The 12,629-nt window shown below is 49.2% G+C and overlaps 1 protein-coding gene across 1 annotated transcript in view; it reads right to left on the bottom strand.

The window, feature by feature from the left end:
* The window catches only part of LOC134454389 (rho guanine nucleotide exchange factor 17-like), a 136,861-nt gene extending 125,336 nt beyond the window's left edge, over positions 1-11,525 (bottom strand). The window contains exon 1 of the mRNA XM_063205363.1: positions 6,299-11,525. Within this exon, the coding sequence (XP_063061433.1) occupies positions 6,299-11,026 (4,728 nt within the window). The 5' untranslated portion in view covers positions 11,027-11,525. The remainder of the gene's footprint in view (positions 1-6,298) is intronic.
* Positions 11,526-12,629: the final 1,104 nt, after the last annotated feature.

The raw sequence follows: 12,629 nt of genomic DNA, 5'->3' as shown, positions 1-12,629 counted from the left end.
AATGCATGATTTAAAAAATAGATTACGATGCAGAGGCACATAAGACACTCAAACCACTGAACCCAGCGAAATACTTAGGAAAACACAAAGTATCCAAGGTGAAATGCACACATTTACATGCATACATTTACATGTATGTACACAGTACACACACCAACACCAGGGTGCGCACAAACACACACACACACACACACACCCTTGCATGTACTACGCACACACACTGTTCTATTAATGCTGAAGGCTCTGTCAGCACCACACTATTACATAGGCCCGCACTGCTCCAGGCCCATTCCCCATTGTGGAGCGCTTTGTTTCCCCCCCCAAACCAAACCCCACTAAATACTGGGCTCATTCCTGCTATTCACCCACTAATAGACAAGACTGGCTCCCCGCACCCCCCGCCGCCACTGGCCTCTTGACACATAGCTGTAAACACACACACACACACACACACACACACACACACACACACACACACACACACACACACACACACACACACACACACACACACACACACACACACACACACACACACACACACACACACGACACACGACACACGACACACGACACACGACACACACACAGCAGAGCACACTTGAGAGTTCATCTAAGGATAACAGATTTATGGACCTGACTGAATGCAAAGCAATGTTGGTATTACAAGTTGTTATGGGACAAAACATTTAAGTGTGTGTGTGTGTGTGTGTGTGTGTGTGTGTGTGTGTGTGTGTGTGTGTGTGTGTGTGTGTGTGTGTGTGTGTGTGTGTGTGTGTGTGTGTGTGTGTGTGTGTGTGTGTGTGTGTGTGTCGTCTCCAGTTGATGCCGCAACGCCGCAGGCAGACATATGCCACTTTGAACGACAAAGGAGGATGAGAACCACCATGTTACAAAACTCAAGACAGGCCCGCCGCCGCCGTCATCCCTCTCTTGCGCAATGCTCACCCTGGCTAGCCTCGCATGTGCATCAGGCCCTGTGACTCTGCAGTCTCAGGGCGTGTTACTTGTGTGTGTGCGCGCACGAGTGTGTATGGTCCTGGCATTCAACCTAGCTTGTCACACACACACACACACACACACACACACACACACACGCGCACGCGCACGCGCACGCGCACACGCACACGCACACGCACACGCACACGCTAGGGATGGTACAAACCGCACCGAAAACCGAAACCGTACAATTCACACACCATACCGAACCGTGAAATGCAGTTCATGGCAAACCGCAATTCATGTACTGCCCAGAAAAAATATGTAAAACAGAGATTCTAGGAGTATCTTATCCAGTGTCTCTGATTAACACATTGGCATATAAGACCAATCAGAGGATGACACAATTAAAATCACACCATTTTCACATTATAAGCCTACACAAATCATATATAGGATATTTAGTAGAGGTGCTCCGATTGCTCGGCAGCCGATCATGATCGGCAGATAATGGCCAAAAATAGCCTGATCGGTGATCGGAAAAACATGCCGATCAAAAAACCGATCCAGAGATATTAAATTCCTCACGCAACCATTTTGCCTTTACACCTGGCGCTGCCTGCATGTAGCCTAGGTGCTGGCTCTGCACAGCTGCTGCACAGCTGCTGCACCAAAATAAGGCATCTTTACTTGTCTTTAACTTTTTGGAATTCCCTCCTTCATTTTCACCATTTATAATCATATCTGCATCAACAATGATCTGATTTTCCGATCCATGCGGCGTTTACATGACGCTTGTAATTTGCGAATTACGTGTCAGTCTCGCCATGTTCGCTATTTTGAGTTACAGCCTGTCGGCACGCAACAACTAAACGTTTCCAAAACAATCATCAACGGTATTGTTTTCACAGTTGTAGCCTAATGCACAGCCAGGTCATAAGTTTGTAGTCGCTGCAACACCAAACAGTGCAGAGGGAGAGTGGACGGTGAAACTCAATGAGTCTGTGCAGGGAATTCTACAATCTATGACAGTGTTACAGAGAAAGAGCTTTCCTCGCAGACACGCTGTGTTGTGCGTGTTGCCTGTTCTTTCAGTGAAGTTTTTTTTCTTGTTTTGTGTAGAATCTCAAGTGTTTCAGTCACAATGTAATTTGCGATAGACTACTTCTCGCCAGTTAGCCATGTTACGTTATAACCTGTGTAGTTGCCTCGGTCAGCACGCGACAAGTTCACGTTGTCCGCACAAGCATGCCAACTGTTTTCAAAGTTGTAATTGACAGTCAGTCGATTAGTTTGATAGTCGCTGCTGAAACGCCAAACGGCGACAGGTGAGGGGAGAGGGAGAGAGTCAGAACGGTCGCGGAGCTGCTGTGCTGCTCTGCTGCTGCAGCTGTGGACAGTGAGTGACCGAGAGGGAGGGGCTCCTCTCCTCACGAGGCTGCTCATTTAATATTAAAGCGACAGGGTTTTTTCTCGTATGCAGAAGACGAGAGACTGAGATCCAGGTGTCTGAGCTTCAATTCAATCTTAAATAGTTTAGTAATTATATGCAATAACTTATAAATCTATGTAATGTTTCAATTTCAATTCAATCTTAAATAGTTTAGTAATTATATGCAATAACTTATAAATTGATTAATACTGTAGACTTGTAGGCTATATTACCAACACTAGTCTGAAAGAGCTGCAAGATAATAATAATAATAATAATAATAATAGCCTAATAATAATAATGATAATAATAATAATAGCCTAATAATAGGCCTACATTGTGAAAGCAACATGTGCAAATTAAGATTGATTGGTTTATGGGCAGAAATGGTATTCAATAAGGATAATTAATAGGCTATTAAAAAAATAGGAAATAATTTCTGTGATCGGCAATGATCGGTGATCGGCAGATAAAGATTTTTGGTGATCGGTATCGGTGATCGGGCCAAAAAAATGGTGATCGGAGCACCTCTAATATTTAGTGATAAGTCTGATTCAATTAGCCACTTGAAAGAGGGCATTTGGAACGCACATCAGCTGACGACAGCTGATTCAACTTGCGCATCATCACTTTATAATTGCAGTTATATAAATATGGTTTAATATTCCCAGTGCACCATTTATCATGAACTAAAAAAGAACCGTAGAGAACCGAAAACCGTGACCTTGATACCGTGATATGAACCGAACCGTGAATTTTGTGAACCGTACCACCCCTAGCACACGCACACGCACACGCACACGCACACGCACACGCACACGCACACACACACACACACGCACACACACACACACACACACGCACACACACACACAAAAAGTGCTTCACCAGCAGCTCGGTCTGAATGACTAAACAGCACGCAGGCAGGCCGAGGAGGCCAGCTGCAAAACAAAGCTAAGTGTCTGATTCTGGAGGTGGCTAGAGAGGCAGGCAAGGCAGGCTGTGCCTGGACTAAACACACCCTGGTGTTAACTCCCAATGAGGGGATCATAAAACAGCCTGCTCGCCCTGCTTAGCCTAGCACCAAAATACTCATTAAGTCAGTTTGCTTCCCAAACTTTTTCAGCGCAGACGGACCCCCCTTTTGGACTTCAGGATAAGCCTAGTCAATTTTTTGTCCATTAATATTGCTAGAATTTCCCTTACACCTTTTTTTGAACATTCTATAAAAAGAATGTGTTCTATAACAATGCAAGATATTATAATTCCAAATTGTAATGAATGACGCCCAGAGTTCTATAGAACTTTCACTGCCCGAACATTCCCGTCACACCAGTGTGACGATACACTCTTAAAGGTTAATTAGTTTGTCTGCTAATATTGCTAGAAATTCACAGCAGAGCAAGTGTATCTATTAACCATAGAAGTAAATACTGTTACTAACCAAATAATGGAATTATGTTAGCGGTTAGCATGTGGATTTACTGCTCTTATGCAATGTCCCTTTTGTCCGTGGCCACCCCCCTTCAGTACTTGCGCGACCCCCCCTCCCCCCCAAGGGGCCCTGACCCCCAGTTTGGGAACCACTGCACTAAAGTTGAAGTCCTCCGAGGCGGAGCGAGAGGGAAAACGTTCTCTCCTGGGACGTGCCGCAGTGAAGTCACATTACCGTAATCACTACCATCAGCCAAGACAACATCAGTCATCGCTACTCATCTGTCACTGAAGAGCACAGCTAGGGGAACAAAAACAGCAGTCTCTCAAAAGGGGGGTGCTTACACTTTCACTTCACTCTTTGTACTGTTTAAAGGTAATGCAGCAGCCCCCAGGATATCATGCAGTTAACACATGTGACTGCACCAATCCAACAAAAAAAGGTCTTTTCGGGCCACGAAACTCCTTACAACGCAAAGTTTATACTCTTTTTATAAAAAGTTTACACACCAAGGACAAATATCAAAGGCTACAAAATGCTCCAAAATTAGCTGTGACTGGAAACAGCTGGAACCCACAGTCATCTTTTCATGTTTCGCTACACTGTGCGCGTGTGTTGTGTGTACCTCTCAAATGCTCATTCAGTACGTGTGTGCGTGTGTGTGTGTGTGTGTGTGTGTGTGTGTAGAAACAGAGATTGCCTGGCTGTACTGTGTGTGTGTGTGTGTGTGTGTGTGTGTGTGTGTGTGTGTGTGTGTGTGTGTGTGTGTGTGTGTGTGTGTGTGTGTGTGTGTGTGTGTGTGAGAGAGAGAAAAAAAAGAGATTGCCTGGCTGAACTGAGTGTGTGTGTGTGTGTGTGTGTGTGTGTGTGTGTGTGTGTGTGTGTGTGTGTTGTTCTCAGCGCGCACACACACAACGGATGACTGGGGGCCAAGACTCAAATTAGGGTTGAATTATCAGGGCTGAATGCTGAGGCAGAACAGGCATTTTCCCCGCTGCGCGTTTCATAATGACTCCGGTCTTTTGACAAAAAAAAAAAAATCCAACAAGGAATTCAAGCACTTCCACGCTCATGCCAGGCTCCTGTCAATCTGGGTCGGCCCTGTCGCCACACCACAGCCTGTGGTATGAGCGAAATCAAAACATCCAGGCCAAAAATGGGCCTTGTTGGACCATTATTTGCACCGAGTCCAACAACAAAACCCTTGGGAAAATAATAGACCCACTAAAAAGGAGAACTGGACCAGCCGAGGTTCTTGCATCGACCCTACATAGACCTGTCTGCCAGCACAGCACAGCACAGCACAGCACAACTTTCTTGACTCCTGCTGGGCAAACTAACAAAGTTTCCTTCCATGGCCCCTTTTGTTCCCCCCGAATCTAGAGTACAGCTCATCTACTGTGCCAAGACAGACTTAATCAGGCATACTTATAGAAAAAGTATGCTATGGGCATCTGTCTTGACTGCTTAACTTTAATTCACACTGTCAAACTGCTGGTTTCGAAGCAGATATTTAACCCAGAGGCTTCTTGAGAATGTCAGGCACAGTATGCCCCAAGAAAACCAACAAAATGATAAACATGTAAAAAATTGGATAGGTTCCATGTGGAGGAGAGAGGACGAATGTACAGGTATGTAGAGGAGTGTATATTAGAGTGTACAGTATATGAACAGATGTGGGTAACCTGATGGAACTGAACAGTCTGATGTGAAAATATGGGACAATAAAGAAAGAATCTAATCTAAAAATAGACTTGGGTATAGGGGAGAATGTGGAAGAGAGAAGGACTGGTGTTAACTACTGAGCTGAGCACTTTCCAACATTACTGAGCTGCAGACGCGCTGGGTGACTAACTTCAGGCAAAAACAAAAGCCTTCGGGCCATAAATTCACCTCCCTGGAATCCTTGGTTGCTATGCGTCACAGACAAGATGGGTGTTAACCGTCACAGACTCACACACACACGAGCGCGCGCGCAGACACACACGCAGATTCACACACACACAGACACACACGCAGACACACACACACACACACACACACACACACACACACACACACGCAGCACTACATTTGGTCAGGCATCCACACAACACAACCATTAAATTCTTGGCCCAGTTAAACCCTGGGCTGGTGTTTTTCCCCCCAAAGATGATTTATCCCAATGCCCTTTTCGTTCCATCCACTTTTGCACATCATAAAATCAGTATCATATGTAATAAAGCCAAACATGAGAGCTAAACCAAAGACCAAATAGAGTTTATCTCAATTTAACTCCCAATTTAGAAACCCCAGCTTGACCAACTATGCTTTAATGTCGGTTTCCATTTAAACATCTCCTAACACACTGTTTTTTTCGCCCCAAGTCACTTGAAGCTCAGGCTCGTAGAGGGCTGAGACATACAAAGACAAAGAAAACACTCACACAGTACACAAGCAAGCATACACGTCTCCAACATACAGGTAAAGTAAAAAGTTAGTATGTTACTCACCACCCGGGGTTTGGCCTTCAGAGGGGCAGGGCTCAGCTCCTTCTGGGGGTCTGTGGTGGTCGGGGTGGCAGGGGTGGACCTGGAGCCGCCTGCTGAAGTCCCTGCTGGGGGAACAGCAGCAGGAGGAAGAGGAGGAGGGTCCCCTGTGCTCCCCTCGGAGGAGTTCAGGATGTACCTCTTGGTCACGTCCTCCAGGGATGGTGCGTCGTCCCCCACGGCCCCCTGTTTAGGAGGAGGCCGTAAGGGAGCCGGGGCGCTGAGTCCGACGGCTGATGACCGTTGTCTTTGAGAAGCGTGGGCAGCGGGTGGGACGATGGGCACGAACGTGGCGGGCTCGCTGGCATGCCGAACGTGCCCTGGCCTGGCTTTAGGGAGCGGCAGCAGCTGGGACAGGGAGGAGGCGAGGTCGGGGTTTTCCTCGCCGCCGGGCGGCTCGTCTTCCGCCTCGCCCTCGCCCTGCTCCTCCAGCTGCTCCGAGTCCTCGCTCAGCTGCTGCTGCAGCGGCGCACGGTTGGGCCGTTTCCTGGGGCTGCGCCGGCTCATGCGCGGAGACAGCACCTCGGCCAGCTTGGGGTCAAATGCGAAACACGGAGGAGGAGGCCCCCCTGCCCCCGCCGCCGGATGCTCGGGTTGGGGTTGGCCAGCTTCCCCGTTCTGCTCCCCAGCGAGGAGGTGGGATGGCAGGGCGTGCTCCGACTGAGAACGGTGTCTTCCTCCGCCAGGGTGAGTGGACCGCTGCGCCGCTGACGTTCCCTCCGGCGCCCACAGCTCTCCTCTCTGCTCTGATAGGATGGGCTCGCTGCTGGAGGGCGGGATGGGCTGCTGCTCCAGCTCACTGATTGGCTCGCTGGGCTGGCTCTGGCCGTCCGGGAGCAGCATGGTGGTGGGCTCGCCGCGCCTGCTGGGGTCACTGAAGCTCTTCTTCTTCACCGCCTTGCCGTTGCCCTTCTCGTCGACCACCTTGTCCATGGTGCCCGGCTCGCGCACGATGCTCTCCATGACCGCGCTGTAGTCGCGCAGGCTGTCGCTGCAGACAGAGAGGTCGCTGGCCGCGCTCCCCGTGCACTCCGACAGGTCTGCGGCGGACGAGTCTTGACGGCCGCCCCCGCCCCCGCCGCCGCCCTTCGCCGTGAGGGACCCCAGCAGGTTGCTGTCGACGGAGAACGCGTTGCCGCCGTCCTCGACCAGCGAGCGTCTGCGGTGCGGCATGGGGTCGCTGAGGGAGCGGTACGCCGACTCTCCGTTCGACTCTCCGTTGTTGCTGCCATTGCTGGAGTCAGAGCCGTTATTGCCGGCAGAGGAGAACTTCCTGCGTCTGCGGGTAGCATTCGGGGTGGAGGGAGTGTCCGCCTGACTTGGGTTCGCATTTTTGACACAGCTACTAGTCTCACTGCCGATGATGGTCACAGCCTCGTACTCGGTCCTCACATTGGGGAGCATTGGGGAGGTTACACTCTTGTCTTTAGCCAGCTCAGACACTTCCTCTTTATACAGTGCAGACTGACTCCACACAGTCAGCGGCTGGCCCAGCAGGTCTTTCCCTGAGGGGGGACAGCTACTACTCGGGCCTGCTTCAGGCTCTGTTACTATTCCTTCATCGGTCATACTAGACTCATGCCCAGAGAGTTCATCTAAGGACTTGTCGTAAAACACATTCTCTTCAGAGATTCCCTTCTGTAGACATTTCTCACTCTCACAGTGCGTGTCCTCCCGCCTACTTTCAACTGCCTTCTTCTGTGCATCCTCTCTCACTGTCACTTTAACCACTTCGATTTCTTCTTTTTTGACTTCAGTCTCAACGTCAGATTTCGCCTTGTCTTTAGAATCGTCCCCTCCGAATCCAAAGTCATCATCTTCACCAGCACCACCCATCTGACAAATGTCCTGTATGACCTTCCTGGCCTCTTGAACATATCGGTCATGGAGGGGGTTGGAGGGCATTGTCTCTTCATACCGATATCCGCTGCAGCAGTCGTCGCTTTCCACCTCGCGGTCAGACACCACAATCCTCTCCCCGTCCCCCTGACAGTCCAGGCGCTGCTCGGAGGAGCTTCTAGAGGCAGGCACACTGGGCGAATAGCGCCTCCCTGGTGTCTTGTCTGAGTAAGTGAAAGACTGGGCACGTCTCAGTGTGGCGGTCAGGTCTTTTAAAGATGGCCGGCCAGAGTGCGGTGCTTGGGACCTGCTGGAGCCCATCCTGTACACCGGCGAAGCACCAGACACCGTGTGAAACCCGGAGCCGACTCCATCTACACCTGTCTCTTGCCCCGCTGCGCGACCTTTCTTCCCGACCTTGAGCCCTGACAAGTCTGTTTTCTTCAGGTAGCTAAGCAGAGACATGGTCTCCGAGGCTATATCCGGGTTGGACATTGACATTCTATTCCTCTCCTTGTCGCCACTGTTGCTATGGGAGCGATGGAGCACTCTGCTAGCAGGCGGCCCTGCAGCTGCATCGCCGGGGCTTAAACTGGGCACGACTCTAGGCACAACGCGAACAGGTGTGCGGGAAAAGTTGTCACCGTGGCCAAAGCTGGGCGACCTGTACATAGTGAAGTTGCCATGGTATGTCTTGCTCATGACAGAGGCACTGGCGGGCTGGTCCTCCTCCTTCAGGGTCTCAGTGCTGGAATAGCGGCTGCTGCTCCTTGACCCACACGGGCTGGTGAGAAAAGAGGGGATGGTGACCTTTGACACGCGCGACACCACAGCGGGGACAGGAGGGGTTCCTGACGGAGACGCGCCTCCGTCCGGTCCGACTGCTCCTCTGTGGAAGCGTCTGAAGCCTTCTTGTCTGGGCATGGTGGTGGTGGTGGTGGAGGAGGCAGGCGAGGCACCACCACTACCACTACGCTCCCATGCTGTGAAGCAGGGCCTCGTTCTGGAGCCCTCGAACCTTCTGCCAGCGGACTGCTGAGAGTCCAGCGACTGCTGCTGCTGCTGCTGCTGCTGCTGATGACGTTCCAGCTGATCCATCATCATTGGCTGGTCGTCGCTGTCGTCGGATTCGCCATTGTCTCGGCTGCAGCTGCTTTTCTTCTTCTTTCTCAGGGAGCGTCGGCGGATGTTGTCGCGGCTGTGGGCGGCTGCTAGTGCTGCCGGGCTGTCTTCCTCGCTGCCGGACGACCTGCCCACCAGCTTGGCCCGGTAGTTGTTGTTGTCATGCTTGCCGCGAGGAGAGAAGTAGGTGCTGGCCCCTCCGCCGCTGCGCACGTAAGGGAGCGTTGTGCCGCCGCCGCTGCCCCCCCTGCCACCACCTCCTCGGGTGCAGCTGCGCCCCTCTGAGTCGTACTCCTCCTCGCCGGAGCTGAATCTCCACCGTGCACCGCTGCTGCCGGACGACGGTGCCACGGAGGGGGCTGTCTGCGGTCTGAAGGAGCTATGTGAAGAATGTAAACTATCCAGTAGCTGTGGCTGCTCTACCCCCTGTCTATGCTGTTGCTGCTGCTGCTGCAGCTCCTTCAGTTGCTGCTGCTGCTGTCGAGTGCAGGCCAAGGGTTGGTGGGCCCTGCGCGGGTGAGCCACAGAGCTGCTGCGGGGTGGTGGAGCCGGAGCAGAGGGCCTGGGGGGGTCACTGTCCAACTTCTCCGACTGACTCTCGCCTCCTCTGCCGGGGTTCTGCACTTTAGATGTGTCAGGCAGGTCTCCAACGCCACTGGTAAACTCAGAGTCATATGCAGCATGTGTTGTGGTGCCAAAAGAAGGCTCTGTCTTAAATGTTTCCACGTTTTGAGTTAGACTAGCACTGTACGGGTCTGTGGAAGACTCACTAATGTCAGGGTCAGAGTTCCTGGAGTCTTGCCAAACTCCTCTTGGCAGCAAGGGAGACTGTCTATCACTGCGGTCAGAAAAATAGCTGGCTTCTCTTGAGCTGGAGGAGTAGTGTTGGCTTGAAGATTTTAGGTCTTCTGCGTCAGAAATCGACCTATGTAGCTTTCTGTCTCCAAATAATTCTCTAATTTTCGTGACACTTGGCCAATTCGAGGAATCAACGTGTTTTGAATCTCCGTGAGTTGAACTATAGCTCCTGTAAGACTTGCAAGCTGGAGCTCCAGTAATAAAAACATCCTCTTCGTTTAAATGTGTATGGTTGATATCAGTGTATCGTGCGATATGAGAATAATCGCGCTTACCTCCACTAGACCCATCGGCAGGATTCCGACTCAAATGTCTCTGACTTCTGTCAGAATCCGAACCAGAGGCTGATTCTTGTGTTGAATACTTTTCTTCTTCGTGCGATTTCAGAGACAAGTGTTCTTCTGCGTCCTTGCACTGTGTTGGTTGAAACGCATTTCCATCTATTCCGAAGTTTGACGTGGATTCATTTTCTTTGCTTCTACTTCTTGGCAAAGTTGTGCTTTTCAGAGTCCCAGTGCTGACAAAAGCCGTGCCGTGCGTCAGCCCTGTTTTCGCGCTGAACTTTTCTGAGAGCTGGCGAATGGAGGGTGAGATCGAGTGAGGAGTGCCTTTCTTTAGCTCTGCGGTCGAGAGGCTGGCTGCTGAGATTTTGGAAACTTTTCTTGACACAGTAACACTACGCGTCGCCGAGGGCTGCGCTTTTTCGGCTGCCGTCTCCGGAGGAGCTGAAGGGGGAAGGGCACCGATCTCTAAATCTTTTGATATGTGGTGTTGATCCCCGGCTCTGGATCGAGTTTTATTTGCGCCCCAAGTTTCCAGCTTTTTGAAGGAAACACTCCTGTATACTTTCCTCTGAGTCGCTCTGTCTGCCATTGTGCAGTGCAGATACTGTTTTCTTGGCCTCTTGTCTATGTCATTGATAATGCGGGCTCCAGTCTTTCTACCGTGGTCACTTGCCCACCGAAAATTAGTCTACTACAACTCCATTAAGTTTAAGTGGCCCGGCGACACGTTTCAGAGCTTATGACAAGAGGTCAAATTGTTTTCACGACAACAACTGAATTAGGTAACCACTAACACAAGCAAGAAATGGTGTCCTGTTGCATTCTGACCTTTAAGCATGTTCTCCAACTCGGTACCGAGCAGCCTCCTTCCATGCACGCAGGGAAAGACCGCAAACTTTGGCCAGAAAATTTCTCCCAACTTGTTCAACTCTGCAGCCCTTCCAGCAAGGTTACAAAAATGCCCACTTTCTTGAGAGATTGCCATATCCAGAGCACAGTATATCCCTCTAAACGCATCTTTGGCTGTACACGCTGCGTGGTGAAGTGATATTGTTATTTTGTCATAAATAAGTTTTTCCGTGACTTTTGTCTTTTTACATGCAAATGCCTGACGTGGGCGGGACTAAACATGGTGAGGGTAGTCATAGCCCCTCGGGTATGGGGGAGAAGCCTTTCCTTTCTGATGTGAAAGAACTGATATTGAGCAGCACATTAGACGACCGGACCCGAATTACTCACACAGACAGATGTGCGTAAACTATGCACTTAGTCTCAGTGACCTCCAGAGTCAGGTGTTGAGTGGTATGTAGGAAGAACAATTGATGAACTAATTGAAGTTACTTACGAGCCAGATATGTTTGTCTTCCTTTGGATGTTAAATTCCAAAGTTTTCCCTGCCTCTAAACAAATCGTTAATTGTGGGTTTTGTTTGACATAAACTATTCAAGCAACCCTTTGTTCTTGAATTATAACCTACTGTTCTTTGGGAAATTAACCAAACAGTGCGCACTCTTGTGGATGTAGACAAACTGCGAGATTGCCCTAGTTTCGCTACAGCGATGGTGGTGCTGGGCAAAATGACTCCCGTCTTTTCAGCCGCTCCGGTGTGCAGCTATTCTGGACCTTACGGTCCCATTCACTTCAATTCATTTGTTTGCGTTTTACATATTTAAATTCGGACCGTGCCGACGCCGCTGTCAACTATGGTCATGGAACGGCTTGGTGAACAATGATAGTAGTTGTATGGGGCGCCGTTTGTAAAGCTGACTGTGCTGAAAATTTCAGCAACATTTTGTCACATTTAGCTGAACTTCCATCAACATTTTGTCACATTTAGCTTAAAACAGTGTTTTTAAAACGGTGTGAATTTTTCAGACTCCCCTTTTTGCACATTTAGAACAATGAGTGTTAAATCTAAATAATGTATCTAAATGTTAAATATAAATCTAAATAATATATAAAAATGTTCAATCTAAATGTCAAATCTAAATAATAAATCTAAATCTAAATGTTAAATATAAATCTTAAATCTAAATATTAAATATAAATATTGAATCTAAATGTTAAGTCTAAATATTAAGTCTAAATCTTAATGTTAAATCTAAATGTTAAATCTAAATTTTATATCTAAATGTTAAATCTAAATCTAAATAATATATCTAAATGTTAAATCTAAATCTAAATAATATATC

The sequence above is a fragment of the Engraulis encrasicolus genome, chromosome 8, assembly GCF_034702125.1.
Source record: "Engraulis encrasicolus isolate BLACKSEA-1 chromosome 8, IST_EnEncr_1.0, whole genome shotgun sequence".
Classification (NCBI taxonomy): Eukaryota; Metazoa; Chordata; class Actinopteri; order Clupeiformes; family Engraulidae; genus Engraulis; species Engraulis encrasicolus.
The sequence above is the reverse complement of the archived record's forward strand: the minus strand, read 5'-3'. Positions and strand labels throughout refer to the sequence as shown.